At 47.8% G+C, this 23,403-nt stretch overlaps 1 protein-coding gene across 1 annotated transcript in view; it reads right to left on the bottom strand.

The window, feature by feature from the left end:
• The window catches only part of KSR1 (kinase suppressor of ras 1), a 60,927-nt gene extending 38,526 nt beyond the window's left edge, over positions 1–22,401 (bottom strand). Inside the window, 1 exon segment of the mRNA XM_084299517.1 lies at positions 22,016–22,401. Within this exon segment, the coding sequence (XP_084155643.1) occupies positions 22,016–22,333 (318 nt within the window). The 5' untranslated portion in view covers positions 22,334–22,401.
• Positions 22,402–23,403: the final 1,002 nt, after the last annotated feature.

Genomic DNA, 23,403 nt, shown 5'->3' with positions numbered 1-23,403 from the left:
AGAGGTCTGTAAGGAAATGAGCTCCTCTAAAGGAGAGTTTACTGCCCAGGATGCTGTCCACAGTCCCCAAGATTTTTTCACGTTTCTCTTCCCCTTGCCTTCCCGATATCCCTTCTGTCTTACACATTTCTATTTCCGTAACCTCAGAAAAAATAAAACATTCACAAACCTCCTGTCCCCTCCATTCCCTCAGGTGCTGGTTGGGAAAAGATTAGCAGCTTGCTCTCTGCAGCACTTGGGCTTACTAGCAGACCAAGGGAAGGAAACAAAACAACACAAAATCAAATCCTTTGCTCACTTGACTCAATTATTTGGGCATTTCAAGAGCTCCACCTTTCTCCTCCTCCCTCTGCCACGCATGCTTCCCCTAAATGCTGCTGGAGTGGACGTGGCAGAAGAGGCTTATACAGAAAAAAATGAAGCCTAGGTAGGGGCAGGTTGCAGATTTCTTTGATACAGCATTAGAAGACAGTTATCTAAGCAATGATACTTTGCAAAACGCTCTAAACACTCTCTACTCCAAAGAACAGAGCTGTTTTGGCAAGGACTAGGGGCACATTTCTCTGTTCAGACACTGCGTGAGAAAGCTGCTGTGTCTCACTGCTCGCGTTTTCTTCGCACGAAAATCTCTTTGGGGCTCTGTGGCTAACACTTGCCTATAGTAATCAAGCAGTGTTTCAATCATTATTCAGGTACAAATACAGCATTCAGGCAGGAGACACCTGGATCCAGATCACAAACACACACACACAATTTTTTTCTTTGGACCAGGGCTTTCATTTAGGCCATGTTGTGTCCACTTAGAGAAGCAGAGGAAAATATAGTTGCTGACCCAGCAATAGCTGTGTGAGAAAAAATGCTCAGGAGACTGATAAGCAGCAACTGGCTACACGACAGACAATGCTGAAACAGCTATTGGCACCATGCAGCAGCCTGGAAAGATTTTAATCGGCACTTGAAAAATGATCACACACGTGTGCAGAGACAACAGGCTCCAAGTTCAGGATCCCCTCGTGCTTGTAGGCCAGATACAACATCCACTATTGTTGTGAATTTCCACAGAAACTCCACACAGCAAATCTGTGTCTGTGCCTAGTCAAAAAGGTTTTGTTGCTGTCGCTTTGTTTTGACCATTTGTTAAGACAACCACATTGTCAAAAGCAGTTTGTTAAAACCAACTTTTCCATGAAAGTGATTTTGGTAAGCTTCCCATTTTGAAATTGTTCTACGGAAACAGATTAAAGTTGTCAAAACATGTTTTTGTAATACAAAAAAAAACTTAATTTAAAAAAGATTTCACTTCTGAATTAAATGTACAATAAAAGGAAGTGTGCCAGTGCAAGATCAGAATTTATGCACTGTGCATGTGTGTCACCCAACTTTTTTTTTTATGCAGAACTTATGAAAAGTATGAGCCTGACAAAGGTCCACATCCTCAAGCCCACGGTCCTTTCTGGTAAAAGCATTTGCAATTTTTACATCTTTCACTTTTCACACTCTACGTTCTTCTTAGGAAACATTCTTCATAGCAGTCCTTTGTCATTCCCTTCACATGACATATGCTTCATTATATCCCTTTCATCTTAACGTATCTCCTCTGCCTATCCACTGCAGAGTAAGTTCAGCAGCCTCTTGGGTTCAGGGTTTCTGCTCAATCTTGCTCAGATGACTGCGTCAGAGGAAGGACTCCACTGAGTGACAGCAATCAGAGAGGAGAAAAAACCATGCCCGCTTACAAGAAAATAAAAAGCCATTGTTACCAGCCTGCACGCTATTCTGTAACAGAAATATCCCCCTCCTAAGGAGGAGGGGAAGACAAAGAGATCCTATGTTGTATTTCTCTGCCTGTGAACTGACAATTCTGAGCACTGGATACAAATTCATTCCTTAGGCTTCGAGACTTTCCACAGCAGCCAACCAACACTTCGTAGTTACCCAAAGATCACTCCTTTTTTTCAGACTCATCTTTCCAAGAGGAACACGAATATGACAGGCACTGCTCTAAATACAAGCTTCCCCAGGAAGCTGAGAAGCAGCACACCGCACCTGGGCACTGAAAGGCACCAAATGCCTTTCACCAGTACCGGTACCCTGCTACACCTGTCGCTGTGTGTGCTATGAAACACCGCCTGGGCAATTCTTCGTGCAGGACTCATGGCCAGAAACGCAGCAAAGGCCTACAAATGTCCGAGGGATCCAGCTGTGCTGCAGGTAGTGCCCTGCTTCTCTCAGAGGCACCGATCCGTGCCCACACAACTCACCTAACATTTCACTTACGTGGTAGTTTGAAAATGGGAGCACACCAAACAAGCGTCCTCCCAAAGCTTGACAAGGTCCAGGCGAGGTCCAGACGAGCACACCAAATTCCCTGAGTATCGGCAGTCTCTTCAGCACCCAGCCTCTGAATCCAAAATACCTTAAAACAGGAAAAGCCCTCTACCTTCATCATCTCTTTGTAGTCATTTCTCTTGGGTTTTGGCAAAGGGAAATGATAAATGGAACTGGATTGTTTACTCTTGGAAGTGCAGTTAACCAGCAGCAGACTATTACTGGCTTTCAGCTGTGACCCCGTTCAAACAATACTGAAATTATCAGAGATTTTCACAGATGTCCCAGAGTGGTGGGATGGGTCCTGCCTGTTGTCTGGGCTGGCATTAGGGCCTTACCCCTGGTTAAAACAGAGGCATTTGGGAGCCCAACACAAACACTGCGGCTGCCCAAGCTGGTTGGCAGGCTGGCGCATCATCTTCTGAGTCCACTTCCACAGGCTGCCTGAAAAAGTCCTGCACACTAAATCTCGTCTCTACAGCACTGCCACCTGCCAGTCCTTTTCTTCAATTGATAACCGAAAGGGAGAGGATCAAGCACTGCCACCCCAAAATAGGAAGCTATAGCATTACTCACGATGCTGAGGACTCGCCTGCCTTTCTTCCTGATTACTCAGCAGCTGTTCTTAAATCAGTTCTTAAGGCAGTTACTCAGCTCTTAAATGCACCTGCCAAAACCTGATTTCTCAGTACATGCATCTACCAAAGGAGCTCAGGAAGGCATTACTGCTACTCCCTTGCTTCAGTGAGAAAGTGCAAGACATTTTAAGCAAGACTCGAAACTGTGTGATGGCATCAGATACTGCACCGCTGCTGTGGATGTGGTTAAAGTACTATCCCTTATTTCCCCTATCACAAGCTCAAATCTGTAAGGGTAGGATTCCCAAGAACTGTTAGTGAGTTGCTTTTGAGGTCTGCCGAGGAAATAGAAGGCAAATCTATCCTCATGAAAGAAAAGACTATTTCTAAAAAAGCCACTGTTCTTAAAGCTTTGTTTGCCATACGTGTTACAAATCACCAGTGCCAAGGCTCCAGGTTCTGTTCTGATGAAAAAGCAAAGGTTGCTCTGAGCTGCTGCTACCAGCAGTGCTTCCACAGAGACTTCTCAGCAAAAAGCATTGGGCTCTCTGAATGCATCTGAATGCCCTTGGAGGACAACAGCAGAGGAGCCATAAGAAAGGGAGAAAGAGGGGAAAAAAAAAAAAGGATCCCATAAAAGCTTTTTTTTTCTTTACGTACAGATGTTTGTACTGCCAACAATTTTATGTCTAAGAATAACTTAGTGCTGTACTGCTGGACAGACTTCGGCTCCTGGGAGTGGGCTCTCTATTGCTGTGGACATCTTTCATCCACCATGAGCATTTTATGCTAGCATGTAATAACACATCAGCAGCACTTCTCTCCAAAGCATCTAAAAAACTTCAGGCTCTGCAGTATAACCAGTTTTTAAATATGCAACCCATTCAGAAAAAGAAACGTTAAGAGAAAGTATTCTTTATTTACAAAATTCACTTTATGAAATATTCCCTATGATCCCATATTATCAGTTGTTTTTATGGGATGTTTATGATCAGAAAACGTTTACACTACACAATGAATCAAAACATAAAAGCATGCTGCTGATAGGCACTGGCCTTCCATAGCTTCCCAAAGAACAGGCACCTCAAATGCATAAGCATTAAAAAGGGGGTTGGGGCTTGTGTTGTGTTTTTTGTTGTTGTTTTTTGGGGGTTGCATTTTGCAGTGAAAATGGAGGAGATGGCTGAGAAAACCATATGCTTTAAAAAAAAAAAAAAAAAAAAAAAAAAAAAGCTAACTATAGGAAATTGCTTAACTGGGATGTGGCAACTTGCCATATTCTCTGAAAGTATTTTTTAAAACAGCAAAACAACCTAATTTTAACAAGCTGCTATGAAACTGCAGTTTGAGATTGTCAAAAAACAAAATACACTAAAAGCCCTCTGTTCAAAATGTTTTTGACCTATAAATTTGCAGGAGGAAAAAAGAAAACTGCTGGTATGCTGTGCCATGCAGTAGGAATCAGAGATTTTCAGTTTGCTCATCAGCTTTACAGCGTGCTTCCTGAGCGCTCTGCACAATGCACTGAGGCACAAAGCAGGAAATATAGGAATGAAAAATCTTCTCTGGAAACACAACTGAGATTCGGCTGCCAAGTAGAAAGCTGATCACCCACAGCTCAGCTCTAGCAAAAGCTCCTAAAAGAAATCAAAAATAAAAGTGGTCTGTATGAGTTTTCTTTTTCTTTCCTCCAGGTCTGGGTATACCATTATTATGTGGGACTCATACTGAGCTTGTTTCCCTGCTCAGCTTTCTTTCCTTCCCAGAAAAAAAGCACGTAAACTCATAGAGCTTATCCTTCCAATTCCCCCTTTTTCTGCAATCCCATGTGTCCGCAGGTTAGCCGTTCTGCTGTCTCAAACCAGGAACATTACAGTTGCTGGTGAACTTCTGTGTCGCTGACTTACAAGTCAGGAGACGATGCGAAGGGACACAAAGCACCTAGCCCAGGAGCCCTGAGCATGCCTTCAACAATGAAGAGCTACTTGAAGATGCTTGGGTTTAATGTGAGATGTGGGGAAAAGCTATGAAACAGAAGAACGGTGTTGCAGAAGGGCTTTACTTCTTGCTTTTCTCCTGATTCTTAAACTTACTGAGGTGAGCTACACACAAGCTCTACCACTTAACTGTGCTCTAAGATTGCTGTTCAGTTGCTGGGTTTCTGTGACTGTTTTGAATGAAGTTTTGTACTGGACTGGTTCTCCTTCCTTCCTACTCCCCCTGCTACTCTGCAAGGGGACAGGCAGAAAGAGTGAGGCAACAGGAAGAGTAGGAGTCGGCTCTACAGAGGCCAAGCAGGATGTGACCTCTGTTCCCTAAATAGGGCAGAAATGCTTGGAACATGATATCCAAGCCGGTGTCTCCCTAAAGCAAGGAAAGACTGTATCAAGGACCAAAAGTGAAGCTGTTTATTATGGGTTAGAAACCGTGCATTTAATGACATCAGTAGTGCTTGGAAGGTGGAACTGCAAAGAACTCAATGACTGTTCCAGTGGACTCTTGCTAACAAAAATCTGAACATTGGAGTACCTGATGAAGCCTCAACTCTGCTAACCTTTGGTCCTGCTCCAACCTGAGAGCATTCAGCTCCTGCAGCCTCGGTGCCCTGCATTCATAGGGACAAAGTTTCTGGAAAACCATGTGAGCTGCTCATCTAGCTGAGAGGCAGCCCTTTCCCCCTCCAGCTGTGCTGCCCTGTTAGACTTGACCTTTGAATTTAACAACCTCTTGGGACCATGGTTTTCAGGAGCTGCCTGACCCCCAGCTTTCCAGGAGCAGCATCCAGATTACCACCTGGAACAAAGCAATGAGAATGAATTACCATAAGGTAGTCTCATCTCCAGCTACAAATACAAAGCTATGCCAAGTGTCTTTTCAGTCTCAGATCTAAAATCGCTGCATTAGCATGCAAAAGAGGCTTTATTGTTTAAGTAACCCAGCTCCCCTACTACTTCAGTGCTGGCTACGGTTACAATCAGCTTACTATGTTGGGGCTGCTCAGACAGGGAAGATGGTACCCCGATGCTAGTTCATGCTTTGCAGGTAGTGATTCACCTAGTTCAACCTCTTAATCTGCAGCCTAGGAGACCGCACCAACTTCTGAACATGCCTGCCTTCAAAGACAGGGCCTTGTCTGTGAAGGGTTTCTAGTCCTAGCTGAACAAACAAAGCATTGCAATTACGGTGACTAGCTGGGTTAGTGGCAGCTCGGATGACTGAACCCCAGAGCAGCTACACCCACATACCTGAACAGGGTTGTGACAGCAGGCATAATTACTCAGGTCATTAAAGGCAGAAATAGACACATCTGCTAGGGCCACTGAAGCCTGACCCCCAGCTTGGGGAGGTAATTCTGCATGTTTCATGCACGTATGCCCCAATGCAGGAGTTTAAACACATACTGAGGCAAAGGTAAGACCTGTGCTCAGTACACACCTCCAGAGACTAAAAAGGAAAACTTACACTGCTGCTTTAGAGATCAGTGCTCCTTCTATCTCCCTTCTACTAGAAGGGGCCCTCCTTAGCTCCCTATGGATGACCGTTGGACCAGCTTCTTGCAATTCCTCGACTTTATCTCGCTTTTCCTGTTTAGCTGAAGCACTTCTGTACGAAGCTAAGTAAAACTGACCTGGAGTTTGTTTATGCTTTCAAAGGGTATATGTTTTGTGCTGGAAATCAGTACCTCTAACCAGACTGACTCTGTACTACAATAATAACTGGAAATGAACTCTGGACCATCATCTCCTAGACACTCTGGGTTAGATCACGTTGCATAAATAATAGTCAGCTCTGGGGGTGGGGAAAGGACAGACCGCAGCACTTCCAGTGACATGGAGCAGCCTGCCTTCTGCTGCAAAGGCAAATACTCTCTCAGCAGCTGCACAAAGCTTCAGAGCAGTGATAGTGTACGTGGAACCGACAGCCACAGCAATGGGAGGAAAGAGGAAAAAGCTTTGGGGTTACAGAGAGGCCGAAGGGAAGGAGCAGGCTATAAAGCAAGATACTATACAGTTTCACTTGAGTTTGAACATTGAGACCAGCAGATAGCCTGTCAGGAGCGTGCTTCAGATATCAGCCGCAGATAAGCAACACTAAGGCTCCATTTGTCTCGTAACCATACCATCTGTGATATCTGTGCCATTTCCATGGGAGAATTACAGTGCGATAACAAAGTACAGTGAAGTCACTTCTTGTCCTGCTTCCACCTTTGTCCCGTCTCCCAAATACCAGGAGCATCAGGACCACAAGCACTTTCTCTGAAATGTGTCTGCCCTACTTACTTGTCAAAAGAGGTTAGAAAAACAGGCTAGTAGAAATGGTCTCACAAATAGGTGGACTGCTTTCAGCTCCTTTTCAAGTGAGACTACAACGTGCTCAGCTTTCATTTAGGAATGTTAGTAAGGCTCCCTTCTTGAACTTGACCATTCTGGAGAATGAGGAAGGAAAAAAAAGGCACAGGTTCAAAGTAGGCAGTCCTCCCTTTTACTGCAGGGGGAAATCGCAGAGTACCCAACTCCTCACCTCAATAGTCCTTTCTGAAGAGCCTTCAAACACACGGGCACATCCTACCTATCCTCACAAAAAGACAACAGCATAGTCTTTTCATTCACAAAAGGATCATGATAAATGATGACCTCCAAAGAGATACTGGATTTGTTCCTCTAACGCGCTTATGGAGAAGTAGAATTAGGGTAAAGACATGGTTCTGATGTCAGATATGGCCTTCCATCGTGTATCGTATATCCTTTCTTCATATATGCAGTTGAGATTTGTGCTTCAAAATTAAGCTATATTACTGTCCTCAAAGCTTTGGGATCTGACCCAGAACAAACTGAGCCGTATTTCCTCTACCTCAGCAAGGAATCAAGTGAGGTAAGACACCATCAAGAATCTGCAAAACTACTCCTAATTCCAACACTGAAAGGAATTTAACAGAGGCCAGAAAGATAAAACCATCTTTAAAAGTACTTAGCCATTTTCCAGTAACAAATGGAGCTTGAATTGCATCTACAGCCTGCAGACTAAGTGCTAAAAAAACACCCAAGCTTAGACTCACTGCAAATACGGAATGAGCGAGTCGCCTACCTGGAATAAAGATAGTATTATTGCTATAACCACTGCTACAGAACTATCACATAACTTCTAAGGCACATATATTGAAAAAAAAAAAAAAAAAAAAAAAAAAGAAAACAGTACTTAAATATCTGCACTGGGAAAAAATACTGAACTGGGCCAAAACCCAAGAAGCCTTTGCTATCTTTCCTTGAAAGCCACTAATAAATAGCATCTTCAGCTTGGGGAACAACTGGTTGTGGATTTAGAGTAATGCCATGTTCTTGGCAAATATAATACTGAGAGCACTCCCTGTCTGGAACAGGATGGGAAATGTATGAATATTCATATAAATATACTAACAACATGTTTTCTTATCATTAAATCAAATCCTACTGAAGTGGAAAGAAATCTGTGCGGACTCTGAAACGGTCCCTGGTCACAACAGAGAGGTGACACAGTAGTGTGCTGTTATAGGAACCTGGAACTTGGTGCAGGTTGATCTCCACATATTACTGGCTGCCCAATGAGCTAGGAAATTTGATAGGATGAGTCTGATCAATGCATGTTACACTATTATTCACATGGGTAATAAAGAACAGCATTCATTTTTGAACTCTACGTTAACAAGCCCACCTGATCACCCACCTCTTATCAGTTCATACAAGGCTCGGATTGGACATTGTTCCTGCAAGTTAGTAGTTACCTTTAACAACTCCTGGTACTGCCTTCCTTCAATAAGGCAGAGAAAGAATCCTTTCACATTCTAAAAATACCCACTTTCTCAGTTTGTTATCCTTTGCTGTTTGAGTGTTGTTTTTCGTTACCTTGCCCCTTCAAGAAGCACTTACTTTGCATCAGACCAAGCGAAGACAGTACGAACAGCAATTCTGTTGAAATAGCTGGATCTTTGAGTGAGGGTCAAGGCCATGCTGTTTAGGGTACTCAACCTTGAAAGGCACTTAAAGAACTGAGCAGGCATAGACTAAAGCTAAATTCAGCTCTTACTCTCATTTTAAACCGTTTCAACTCCAATGTCTCCAGCACATCTACATTCAGTAACTACTACTGTAAATGAAAAATAGGCTCACATAACCTGGCATTCATTGAATGCCAACTGGATAACCCCAAGGAGCACAAGCGAGGTCCTAAGTTAAAGCCAGCTGTACTCTTTGCTAAAGATATGTCACTTACGTGATAGCTTTAGCAGACCAAGTGTTCCATCAAGTGATATGGCTGTAAATAATTTACCAGCAACCCCATAATACTTGATTAAAACCTACTGAAAGAAGATCTAATTAAATTGTCTCAGAAAGAACAGATAATTGTATGACAGCTGTGTAAAGGGCAGATGGCAAGTGGAAGCTCATCAGAACATGAAGAAATATTTTAGAAAAGGGTACCTTTATCTGTACTGAGTTGCGATGACCTCCACCTGTGTGATGCTGACTGTTCTGGGGATCATTGCTGCTTTCTGCCTCTGGGCATCTGAACTGACAGCGAGAGTACTGGCTGTCCTCATGACTGGCATTTGGGCACCTGTGCAGTAAGTGCCTAATCTCTTCGGCAGCTGGGTTAGAGAGTGCCTACTGCATCTTTTAGCGATGAGCAGCAGACAGCAGGTAAGTTACGAACCACATTAGCCACAGAACTGGCTTTTTTTATTATTATTATATAAGGGCTGTATAGAGGAGTATTAATGAGTGCAGTACTTCATAGAATGGCTTGAATTGCAGGGACCTTACAGCTCATCCCGTTCCATCCCCCTACTCTGGGCAGGGATGCCACCCACCACACCAGGTCGTCCAGGGCCTCGTCCAGCCTGGCCTTGAACACCTCCAGGGATGGGGCATCCACAGCTTCTCTGTGCCAACCTGAGTGGAAGCCGCTGCAACAGAATATTCAGTACTTTTTTAAAAGCTAGCAATCCAGACACCCAGAAGAATAACTCTTACCCACATTAAAAGATGCAATACCCAAAATAAATCATTCCTTTGTTCAGACCAGCCCTCAGCTGCAAATATATATTTATAGCCCAATTTGTCAGCACCTGGAAACAGGTTTGAGGATGTATTGCTGACTGCCCTCTCCACATCCCAGCAGGGAAGGAAAAAGAACAACAAAAAACCAACCCACCAAAGCACACCACAAAAGGAAACGAAAAATACTAAAATCAAAATTTGACAAGTCCCCAAACACACCATTTCTAGACAGATTTAGAAGACAGCCTTTCAAGCAGACAACAGCCATTATGGAAAAAGATTTTTCCAGCCTCGCTCACCTGGGAGCTTGCTACTGCGAGCGGCGGGGGCACTGAGACCCCCAGATCGCCAGACAGCAAGCAGGAAGGGTTTCCTGCTCTGGGGTCAGACTCTGGGCCTAAGCAAATAGGTCCTATTTCATGTGAACCTATCTATGAAAAGAATTTGAACACCCTAGAAATCAACTCCAACAACTTGTGCATACCAGCCCTGAGGTTTTTCCATGCTGAGTGGAAGCGCGTGCTGTGTCTCTGGCACGGTGGGTGGAGGAGGGCTGGTAGCATTAAGTGCCGTTGTTCTCATTTTACAAATAATCTTCGTGTACCCCAGCAATTTCCCAAGAGACTTGGAAAGCTCATGAGCACCAAACCAGCACTCCCTCCTGAGCTGGGACACTGGTCTCTGGATAAACCTGCCTCTTTCTGCCCATGTCTCAACTGGCCTCAGTTTTAAGCTGAGGAAGGTCTCCCCATCGTTTGGTAACCTCGCAAGAACAAAGACAACAGTAACCCTTCCAACAATTGCAGAAAGAGGGTTCAGCTTGGTCTCTGAGCTCATCTATCCCAGCTGGGATAAGAGAACCTATTGCCCAGAGACAGGCTCTCACCAGAGTTAACCATGCTGCTGGTGCAGCCACAGGAGACCAAAGTACAGCTTTGATCAGACACCATCCCGATACAAACATCGCGTTATCCACGCGGATCTCACGCAAGCTGCTGTCTATTTGCAGTTAGTTACACAGACGTCGGGTACATAAAGTTTTTTGTTACGAGGGGAAATGGTTAAACTATCTCACAGTTTGAAAACAAACACTGCACACTCACCCCTCTCCTTGGTGGTTCCCACAACTGCCACCACGCAGGCTGACTTGTCAGGCACCTTTCCCAGAAAGGAGAATTGCCAGCCCAAATGCTCGTGATTTAAGGACAAGAAGGTCACGCACTTCAGAAAGGCTTATCCCCAGAAAACTTGGCAACTACCTGCACAGCAACATGGGAGCCATAGTGCTCTGTAGTGTGAGAAGAAGGTGCTCTGGGCTACTTAAGAAGAGGTGGTACCAGGACTTCAGTAAGGAAAAACCCTTAACATCATTTTTCCCAAAGAAATGAGCCATTCTCACTGGTAAATTTCAAAATCCCTCACCCATTAGGGTGGCTCTCCAATTTTCCCCATGTCCTCTGCCCTAGAATTTGAAGCCAGATAAATCTTAGAGCCACAGCAACTTTCATTAAGCGGCTGGAGGTCAGGCTCAGCATTTAGAACTCCAAAGAATTCTAGCAATGCAGAGACTTGCAGTGCTTGCTGATACTGTTCCCACAGCTCAAACGCTTTGTCATGAAAGACCGTGCTGCTAACCCGCCCTGCAAAGCGGGCTGACTGCAGACTGTTCCCTGCAGCACACAGGGGCCACGCCTGGCCTCACACCACGCTCCTCACACCAGGAAGAGGGGATCACAAAAACGGCCAGGCCAGCCTACCTACGTACAGGACCCATGATGAGCGAAGGGGAGAGGCAGGGATCAGGTCTCTGTGTTCTGCCTTGTGTTCTCCCCCTCCCTCTGTCCCCTGCTTTCACAGCTGCAGGCATGGCCAAGGCAGGAGCATGCAGGAGAGCCAGGTCAAGCCCTCTCTGCAGGAGGTGTCTGCACCACCGAGGCCAGAGGACAAAGCCCTGCAAGAAGGCAGAATGCAAAGCAGCTGGAAAGACACCGCAAGGTGGAGACAGCCAAGGGGAAGCTGTTGGAGGGACCGAACCATTCCCGAGGAACCAGGATTGCCGTCAGAAAGGCACCTCGGCCACCAGCACTGGTCACTGCTCCTCCTCAGCCTTCCTCACCCCGTCCCAAACCATTCTCAGTGGCTACACGGCATCACAGAGTCAACTGCCACAGCACCTACCCGTGTGACTTCTGCTTGCCGCTTTCAGAAAGGCATCTTCAGTTGTCAGCTCTTTCTTCTCCTCCCAGTGCTGCCATGAAAAAGCAGAGGCTCGAAGCCAGATGTTAAGGCTCTCTCGAGTCACCCTTCTTGGTGTAAGCGTTCACAGTAACACCCGCTGCACCACACTGCACTGCTGCTGAAGTACGTGTCTCACCCAGATGAATGGAGAGATGCTACTACAGTTTGAATCTAACATCGTCAGGACTCCGTTAACTTCAAAGCTCCTAGCTTCAGAGCACAAACTAGTTATTCTTGGCAACAGAGGCAATTTGAGTAACACAGAAGAAGAAAAAAAGGAAAGAACACATCAGTGGAGCTGCAGCACGCCTTGGCAGCAGGATGTTGTTGTAGATTGTTTCCATAAGAATCAAAACCTAAATATTAGTGTCACACCAGAAGTATTCTGCCATGCCTCCAATCGCAGACTGGCAGCCGGTAACAGATCAGGGACGGTCAGTTAGGTGCATCGAGCATCGCTGTAAAAAAGCCCTCCCAAGGAGCTGCGTTGTATTTCCTCCAAACACGGCCTCAGCAGAGACCCAGCCAGCATTTCGGGGCAGCAGCAGCAGATGGGTGCTTCCAGCAGCTCTCCTTTCCCCCTCCAAACCCTTCTTTCAGACACGGCTCATGTCACTAGCCATGACTGCAGGTGGCCCAGGGTGCACTGACCGAAGGGCGCCATTGTCCCCACACAGACTGTCACCAACACAGCAGTGGTTAAAGCAGGCCCGCGGCACGCAGCCGGTGGTTTTATGAATATTATGTTTGACCCACAAAGCAAGACCAAACCAGTCTGAACACACAATATCCTGGCTTAAGACAACTGGGGCTGACAAGCTCTTTGACATCCACGCTGAGATTTCTCCCACCTTAGCTGTGTAAGCAAATGCTGCAAGTCTTTGGCTTACTTCAGTGCTATCATCCCCTTCCTCTTCCGAAGGGCTTACACACACCCCTGTGTTTCTCAGGAAAAACGGAAAAAGAAACCTTCATTTTTTCAAAGGGAGCCAGTTGAAAGCCTATGCAAATCTCCCCAAAGGGTCAGTTCCAGGACACCAATACCTGTTTTAGTTGTTTCCTTAAAACAAGGGAGAACAGGCAAAGATATAGCTTCCAGAATTAACTAAAACGAGGCAAAAAATGCTGTCTGATCTACACATGCACTAAGAGCGTCTAATATTGTTAGCTGGCACTGATCTGAGGCACTCAGAACTATCTCTATTGAAATTGTGGGAGCGTTAAAGTTGGAAATTTTATTATGTGGAAAGTTTCGGTTTTGGTCAGAAAGACAAAAGGCCCGTAAACTGAAATGTTTTGCTTGGCAGATGAAGAACAGCTTTTAAAAGGGAGACGTCTGAAAGTCAGGAGCCTTCTGTGGAAAGTTCAGTCTAAAACAGTTTCTCTCTTCCCTGAAGCTTTAAGCAACAAAAAAACTTACCACTTCTGCTTCTTTCAGTGCAGCTATAGCCATACGCAGGATTTAACCCTCGAGCTTACTAAAAAGGTAAAAAGATGAAAACATTGCTCTGGACAATGAAAACTGTTGCTAGAAAATTCTCTGTGCTTTAAAGATGGATAGGGAAACACCGAGAAGTCCTTGAGCATTCCCGGGCAGCACGAGGGACACTGATGCGCATCTTCCAGTGACTACTTTCATTCGCACCACCTAATATCTTAAAGAGGTTACACCTGGTTGAGGTTTTCAATCTGGAAAAAAGTATTAATTTCTTCTTTCCAGTTTATTCAGCATCAGCAAGAACTAAAAATAAAACCTCATGCTAGAACCTGCAAGCCTCAACAATAGCCCCCCCCAGCAGCAGCCAGAAGCTCAAGACTTCCTTTCTAAATTTAGATCGCTTCAGACAGAAGTGAAAGTTCTCTGACAAATGAACAACCCCACGTTTTAGAAGCAAATAATCAGGGAAGGACCGGGCAGGAAAGTGCTTGCCCACTCTTTTAAAGCTCCCTGCACAAGGCTTCTGGAAGGTGCAGGTCCGGCCGCCCAGGAGGTGCCGACAGCCATCACCCAGCTCCGCGCAGCCCAGGGGAGGGCCTGGGCCCTGTGTCCGAGCAGGATTCCTCAGCACCATGCCAATCACTGCTCTGTGCATCTCACAGCTTCCGTTATTAGAGCTATTCCCCTTGGGATAGCCAATAACCATCAGATCAGAGGCACTCCACAGCCCGAGCCAAGCGGGGCTCCTTATTCCACCGACCACATGCCCCCAGGATGCACGCAATGCGAATTAATTTCCTCTGCACACAGAAAGTGATGGGGGCCTGGCCTCCCTTCCTGTGTTCACTTCAGAACACATTCCCAAGAGAAAAGACAACTAGATTTTAACTTTAAAGCCAAATCTAAAACTACCAAGAGCAAGATGGAGGCACTGTGTCTGATCCCAGACATGGGTAGGGAACGGCTGCTGAGCACGGAGCTGCTCCACTGCAGCGGCTCACAGACTGACATCAAGCATCAGGGGTGCTACAGAGGGCTTCGGTAACCCCATTGACAATGTCATTATAAGGGTAACTGCTGCTTCACTGCCTTCTGACCAGTCACTGCCTTAACCTAGGGCAAGCTAACTCTGCCTACAGACACAGGGGAACACGGGGCAGAGCCTGCGGTGAGTCTCGGCGGACACAGAACCAGCCCTCTAAAACACAGAGCACCAAGACAGATCCTCCCTACCCCAACGCAAAACTGGGACATGCTGGTCAGTGGCTTATTTCACGCTGTGATGGGCCAGGGCACCCTTCTTTGTCCTGCAGGGGAGGGGACAGAAGATGACACACACACACAGCACATTTTGAGGCAATGAGCAGCATTGGCCACTTTTATTCTGAGTTTTTGCAACTGGACGGAGAATGCCCTTGGCCTGCAACAGAGCTCAGCCTCCAGCCCTCAGCACTGCCCCTCCAACAACTTCCTGAAGTGTAACCCAAAGAAACCCATGAAACCTTTTGCTTTCTCCTTTTAGGAAAATCACTCAGAAAATAGGAAGCTGCTTCTTTTTTCCCCTCACTGTTTAAAAATGTATTTGAGTCAGTCATCTAACCACACGTTCTGCAGGCACCCTCTGCTGCAGCTCCCTCCCCAAAAGCAGTAGCGAGTTGAACTACAAAATTCTTAGCCCATATTTAGGTGGGAAGGTTTCTATTGAAAAGCTGTCTGCTTTTACCTGCCATCGTGGCTTTATTTCGTAGGAAACAAATGATTTTAGGTATTGCTGAACAATATCCCAAGTAACACCTGAAAAGCCTCAAACAGAGCCCACGCCGGTAAATATCCTATCTTTGAGTCCCGTTTTACTCAGTCTATTCCTTACAAACACTAAAACCTTTCTGGTGTCATGTGCTTTTCCCACTATGCTGAACATCCTTCTGCCAGGCTAAACTTGTACTTTTCTGCAGCCAGCTGCAAGCTATTTCCATCTAGTATCTCATTTTTCCTTTTTTTTTTAAAAAAAAAAAAAAAAACAAAAAACAAAACAAAAACCACTCACTTCTTGGAAGCAACAACTCTAGGCAGCTCCTCCTCTGCTGCGTACTTGCATAACCACACTGGTTTCTACAGCAATTTAGAGCATCGTGGTACAGGCTTCTGTTATTTAAACAGCCTCGAGTCCAACGAGATTTGCATCTTCCACCTACCTACAGCCCCTACAGCTCAGGCTCCAACTCCGTGTGCTGCACGAAAGACACCTATTAGCAGACTGGACTCTGAGCACCTGTGTACCTGGTGGCTCTCAGTGGGCTTTCCACTCACCAGCATTTCGGAATTTCTCTGGTTTAACTTGGGGCTGACCCTGTCTGAGATTCTGGGGGCACAGACCATGACCCCCTGCCGCCCTCCCTCAGGTTGTGCCCACAGGGAACAGCTGCAGTCAGGGCCAAGCCAGACTGCCAAATTTTCTTAACCATGCTGCGCTAGTCCTTGGCTGTGTTCAGACTCCCACCGAGAAGCAAGAGTGCCCGCAACACTCCCATGCACAACTGCTCACAATTTGTACCTTGGAAGGGTTCCTTTCTTGTGGCACAGGTGTGTTTCCAGGCTCAAAGACCCCCTATTCCTCATGCTTGTTAGCCGTGGCAACTGAGCCTCTGTGCTGCTGTAGCAGTCGGATGTGTGGGACTACTCCACGGGAGGGAGAAACGAGCAGGGAGGGAAGTCTCTAAGAGATGTCTGAGTCAGTATCCCTGGGTGGTGGCACCTATACATCATCTTTCATGCCTTTCACCACAGCAGTAATCGAGCCAATACATTCTCCAATCCCCCAAACAGTGGGAAATAGCCAAACATGATTTCATTATAATTTATCTTTTGGAAAGAGAAAGTTCTGCTATTGGCTGAGAACAAGGATGGGAAATCATAGCCATAAAGGAATGGCGAGGGTTTTATCCCTCAAGCATCCAAAAGATTACACGATCTATGCTGGAAATGTTATTTTAAGCATAGCTATTCCCTAAATAATTTTGTGTGTCACATGAATTCTTTTGTTAAGTGTTGCTATTTATGAACAACACCAGGTGATAAATTTATGTACCACCACACCGACTCATATCGGTAAATCTGTCACCTGTATGCAGCTGTAACACTCCTTGGGGTTTTCCTTGCGTAAAACAGTTACTAGCTAGCATTTGAACTTAGTAGCAGACCCAGCTCTGCTCAGGTGCTACCTATCCAAGCCTCGTCACATCCACAGGTTTAGCTAGACACAGCTGGAGTTCAAGTTGGGCCACCTGACTGATTAAATCAATTCTGAACCTGCAATACACATCAGAATTCATATGTGGAGACTGAGGCTTGTCTAGCACACCAGACTGTGGGTTCCTGTTGGTGTGTGTAGGCACGCACGTACAGAGGTCTCAGCGCCAGGCTCTGCTGAACTTTCCTGGAGTTCAGTTGCTGTAAGGATCTCCAAGCTGACTCTGCACAAAAATGAGCAGGAGTAATTCTTTGTGTGGCCACTGGATTACGTTAAAGCAATCTAAGAGAGACAAAGGCACTGTAAGGACTTACTCTGATACTTTCTTGCTTCCCAATTAGCGCTTCATAGAATCCAGCCATGGAGCAGAGTACATATAAACCTCGAAAAGTGAAGAACAGCCTTTTTCATATCTTCTTCTTTATGGTGATCTACTCATCACCGCTTAACCTGGAAACTCCAGGTAAATTAAAACATTGCTGCTGACTTTGTGTCAACATTTATATAAAATCAATGGTAGGAGATAAGCTAAATTCCATGATGATGTGCAAATCCTGATCATATACAGAGACACTGTTGCAAGAGAAGACAAATGATACAGACCTTGTAACATGTAGCTTTCCCTCCATCCAAGTCAAATAGAGTCTCTGCTGAAACCTCTCTTAGACAAGTGCACCAGTTCAGGAAAAAAAAAAAAAAAAAAAAAAAAAAAGAAAGAAAAGTCCTACAGAAAAGAATAATCACCTTTGAGGGGAAAAAAATGGCTCGCATATATACAAATAGTAAGATGAAGTAAGAGAAGAAGGTCTCTTACGTAAGACCTGCTGGAAAAGGAAGTCTTTTCAGCTGAGCAAGGCTCATGAACATGCGGCTACAGGTTGCAGCTTGGCCTGAAAAATTCACTACTCCCACCACTTAAAATTTACAAACACAGTCTTCCTTTCCTTATGCATACCACATGTCCAACTTCCAGTCTGCAAGTTTGGATGATTACAATTCCTCTTCCTCTCTTCTTGTTCCTTCACCCATTTTCAAAGCATTTCTTTCTTCTCAGAGATTGGTAAGAGATAAGCCTTTCCTAGTCAAATTGCGTGCATCAAGATTATGCAAAAGCAAGTTCAAACATATCTAATCCACAGGTATCATTCAGACAACTTGAAAGACTGATTTGCGAAGCTGTAGACTCATTTGTGACACAGCACAGCTGGGATCAGGCTTTCCTCTCTGGCATTACATTTCTGGTGGTGCTGAACAGAAGATGTTCCTGAGGGAGAGGTCAAAGTGATCTCTGCACACTGGTCCAAGAGCGTCTCCATCACAGACACAGTCCAGCCAAAGAGCAATGACAGTTTTCCTCAAAGAGCAGACAGATCTTCACAACACACGCCACCTCTCCACCCCGACCAGTTTGGAGGCAGTTTCTCTGCCAGAAACACTGGAGCTAGTTCTTACGATGTAAGAGCCACAATAGAAAAAATTACATCTGCAATCTAAACATTTGAGGTCTCAGTTCAGCCAGGTTCTGCTTCATCATTGCAGCAATTAGGCTAAAAGAAAATAAATAAATAAATAAAGGCGTCCTCAGCCTGGTAATTCCCACAGTTTACTGAACCACCTATGCTGTTTCCACACAAGAGATTGAGAAACCGTAGGAACTCTCCTTGCCGTCAGCATGTAGGACCGTATCCTCCTCCGCACTTCCAACAGAGTGGCTCGAGTTGCAGTGGTAGAGGTTTCATGTGCCTCGCTACGGATTGTCAAGTCTGGTCCTGTTATCAGCTTCGTAGCCAGAGATCCACAAAGATCTAATTTTCACAAAGAAATACAGCTAGAAATGATACGTTTCTAACTTTGCAATACCCATTTAAGAGTGATGCAAGGGATTAGCATTGAGACAGAGTTAAAAACTGTGCGAGTATTTTCTTTCCAAAGACACTTGGGGGTAACATTGGGTGCTTACCATATGGTAGGACAATTTTTGCTCTCTTAGGTATGGTTTAGAATTACCATTATTTTCCATTTCAGTTTTGCAGTCTAGTTGAGAAGTGAGTAACCTGCGAGGACAGAACTGAAAGAGAGCCATATACCAAAGCGTTGGGTAAAAAGAAAAACACGCACTTATTCAGCTAAATATACAAAAATTTAAAAAAAAATATAAGACCTTGTGGTATCAGAGAACCTACTTGGCTAATAACTAAACTAACACAATCTACTTTGTGCTACAGGGAAACTCCCTGCCCTTCTAAGAAACAGCCTTCACACATGTGAAACGGGCAGCTCATGTAACACATTACACTGACGCGTTATTTGCCAGTAATTCCCACAGCCCTTTCTTCCCTCCTCTCCCTCCCGTATTACACAAAGCTCTCCCTGCAATCTTTAGGCCGTGAGTGCTTATTTTTTCCTGTCAGGGTCCCACTTTGGCATCCTTATCTACCGTGTGCTTCGGTTTGAGACCTCATGCACAAGAGGAATGAGGAAGGACCTGAAGCACTGCAGTAAGCTGGGAGGGACACAAGCACGCACAGCCTAACCCTCAGTTGGGCTGATGTTCTCCACTGAGGCACGCGCACATTATGAATCACGCGGCACACACGACGGCTGTCCGAGCTGCGAACAGACTCGGAGGAAAGCAGTGCAAAAAGGACCAAGAGAGCAGATCTTGGGGAAAAAAAAAAAAAAAAAATGCACATTTACGTTCATTTTCACTGGTGTTTTAGGCTAGTAAGCCCATTCATGTTACTGCTGCTTTCAGAAAGTTAGCCCGGGAGGCCGAGGCAGCAGTGGCCACGCTCCCTGGCCGCAGGACGCAGGGCACGGGGCAGCAGGGTCCACCTGCCTCCCTCCTACACGCCTGTGGCTGACAGGTTCCAAGGACTGTGTTCAGGGAGGTATCCTGTTAGGTTCCTGCTTCTGACACCAAAACTAGGCACTGCAACACTTGTCAAGATATGAGCTATACACAGATTGCATTACAAGACACTTCCCTGCTTTTTCGTTCCTTATCAATGCAAGTTCTTTGTTTTTAATCAAAACTGATTTTTGACTTTGTACATTGGACTGTCATCAAAAGACACACATACAGCCTGGCATTTGGCCTCAGGAGTTACTTCTTCAACTTCAGAGTCAAGTCCCCTCCCTTCCCAAATGACTACTTCCCGCTTCCAGTTTGCTCCCCGTACCTATCTCGCGTTCCATCACAGCCCTGTGGCTTTCTATACAGTTTACCAGTTACACTAACGCAGCTAAGTTTTCATAATTCTTTTCCCACAAAGAAGTTCCTGCATAAGAACAGAACCAAAGCACAGATGAGGCCCAGCAACCATACCACCAGCAGCCGCTAATCGTGGCCCACAAAGCCATTCAGCCCGCCAAGGCCAGTGAGGGAAGCCAGCAGGCGCTGGAGATCTCGAGGTGCTTTACTTTGCCACAGGAGTGCCAGGCGAGGAGCTGCCCTCAGTGCACGCAGTCACTGCAGGCTGCAGCCAGGTTATCGGCCACACCGGCTCCAGGCACCATCACGGCACCTGGCTGCGCTGCCTCGATCTGGTAGGCAAATGCGTACAGCCACGCACGCGTGCATTTCTGACACATTAACCACGGCACGGTAATCACAGGGGCAGTGCCCCAGGCGGGCCGCCTGTCACTTGAGGCAGCCCACCACCCTGGTGTCACCACGGAAATTACAGCTTGGAGAAGTAAACACAGACCCTCATCTCCTCAGCCTGGGCCCTGCATCTGCAGACAAAGCCACCTGGGGCTGGCGCAGGGCCGCGGAGCGCCGTGCCTGACAGGCCGTGCCCAGCAGCAGGGACCGCGGCGCAGGCAACGGCACAGAGCAAAGGGCAGAGCCCATGCCCCTTCCTGGAGCTTCACGGGCTGGCAGACATCCAGTTCGTGGTTCAGTTCCCAGAGAAATCATACACTGGACAATGCATCAGAAGTTTGTTTTTTTTTCTGATGAGGGGCAACTTTTATGAGCACTACTGAATGTGGCACCCGTTTATTTAAGCAGATAAATGTTCTATAGGAACACACGCACACACTTGGCAGCTATCAGCAGATGCTGTTTTTGTTGCTTTAAGAACAACCTGAAGATGACAGCAGGCCTTTAACCTTTTTAAATAAAGGTTTCCTTTTAGAATGGGCCCACCAGCAAAATACTAATGATCATTTTCCAAACCGATGGTGATTTACATTGTGTAAGCATTGAAAAGACAGTCAGTAGGGTTGCCAAAAGCCTATATAAATATTGTTTTAGGAAGAATGGCCTTTTGAAGGCTATTTAGAGGTGGCAGGAGGAAAAAGAGCACTCCAAATTAAAAAAATAAAAAATAAAGCAGAGGAAGAAGAGAAGGAAGAATGATAAATTTTGAAGAGGCTGTGCCAAAAGCTACCACCTATTGTTTTGCAGTTTTTTTCTAACCTTCATGTCTTAAGCGATGGGTTTTACAGCATGTGTGTCTGTTAGAGCTACACGGTTGGAATGATTTTCCTTCCTTGAGCCTGATGCTGGCTCGATGGCCCCAGTGCCAGGTTATGGGACCGCGGGGCCTTCACGTGAGGCTCCTGCTCAAGGACAGGGCTGGGGGGGATCTGCCCGCCCTGCCCAGCGCAGCATCACCTGAGCACGAAGTGCACGAAGGGGGTTACGGAGAACCTAGAGCTCACACGAACCAAGCAAAAACAAACCCAAATCCCCTTTCTAAACGCCCGTGCAGACCCGTGTGCGGATCCGCCTCCTCCGGGAGCAGCACCGAGGCACGGCTGCGGCACGAGCAGCCACAGAGCGACCCCCCCGGCAACCGGCACCGAGCCGGGGGGGAGCGGCCGGCCCGGAGGGGAGCCCCGGGAGCTCCCCCAGCGACCTGCCCGCACCTCGGCACTCCCGGGGCGCCCCCGCTGCCCCCCGAGCACCGCGCCCGCCCCGCCCCGAGGCCGAGCGCCGCCGGAGGGCCGCGGGGCCGCGCAGCGCGTGCACGGCAGCGAAACGCGGCCCCCCCACACACCCCCCCCGCGGGCACGGCGCTCCCCGCACCTGTCCCCGGCCGCCGGCCCCCGCCTCCGCCCTCCCGGCACCGGCCGCCCGCGGGATGCCCCCAGCCGGGGGGGGGGGGCGCCCGACAGCCCCCCCTCGCCGTGGCCGTACCTCCAGGGTGCGGATCTCCTGCTGGGTGAGGTCGTTGGAGGCGGCGCACTTGGTGCGGAGCCCGCGCAGGTTGGACAGCGAGATGTCGATGAGGTCCTGGAGCAGCCCGCACTGCTGCAGCGTGCTCCGCACGGCCGGCAAGCCCCGCGCCGCCGGGCACGGACCCGGACCCGGACCCGGGAACGGACCCGGACCCGCCCGGGGCCCCGCGCCGCCGCCTCCGCCTCCACCGCCGCCGCCGCCGGCCGCCGCCTCGCCGCCGCTGCGCTCCTTCCTCTCCAGCATGCCGGCGGCTCGCAGGGCAGCCGCTCTATCCATTCCTCGGCATCGGGAGGCCGGCGACCAGAGGCGGCGGCGGCAGCGGCGGGGGGAGCGGCGGCGGGCGGGCAGAGGGGAAGGCGGGCGGCGGGGAGGGAGGGCGGGAAGGCGGTGGCTCCCCCCGCCCCGCCCCGCCCCGCCCCGCCCCGCCTCGCCTCGCCTCAGCGCGGCTGTCCCCGGGCTGTCGCCGCGCAGTGACAGGCACCGGGCCCGGCTCCTCAGCCCTCCGCTGCCCGCACAGCCCCCGCACGGTGCCCTCAGCCCCCCGCCGTGCCGGCCTCGCGCTGAAGGAGCCCTGAGGGAGCCCTGAGGCAGACCTGGCGCAGGCCCGCCCGAGCGGGGACAGCGGCGCGGGGCGGCCCCTTCACCTCAGCACCTGAGGGGCCCTGCCGCGGGCCCAGGCTCCGGCCGCTCCTGCAGCTGCGGGTGGCAGGCGCTGGGAGGAGGTTGGCGGAGGTTAAAAACGGCCCCGGAGCCGTCCCGCGGGGCTCCAGGTGGGTCAGGGCCTGTCACGGCGTGAGGAGAGGAGCGGGGAGCTCACTGACAGGGCTGTGCCGTTACACCACGGTGTAAAATGCGGTGTAAAACGTTACACCACGGTGTAAAATAAATACCAGCCACGTACTGGCCGTAACCACCTCGCCTAGTAAGGCCGTAGCGCGCTCTCCTGAGGTAGCCTTTCCGAGATGTTCTATAAATTGGTCAGATGTGTGTTTTATTTGACATAAACGTCTACCTAGTAAAGAATAAGTGCAGGTCTAGCACATGAAGTGGGCATTATTATAAACATCTTGTAGTGAATATAAACACTTGAGTGCAGTAGTTGTATGGGTTCACTCATATTGTGAATAGGAGGGAAATTTATTACGGCCCTGTGGAACCGCCAAAGACAAAGCTTTCAGCACAGGACCTCGAGGAAGCCGAGGGAGTTGCGAGTCCTGGCTGCCCGGGGACCTGCACAGGGCCGATGTCCTGCGGGAGGTAGGAGATGTCCCTGCAGGAATAATGCCTCCCTGCTCCTAGCAGGGTGAGGGCTGTTCGTCTCCTGTGAGGGACCCAGAAGGACAACT

This window comes from Netta rufina (genome assembly GCF_964035555.1).
Source record: "Netta rufina genome assembly, chromosome: 21".
In the NCBI taxonomy this organism is placed as follows: Eukaryota; Metazoa; Chordata; class Aves; order Anseriformes; family Anatidae; genus Netta; species Netta rufina.
The sequence above is the reverse complement of the archived record's forward strand: the minus strand, read 5'-3'. Positions and strand labels throughout refer to the sequence as shown.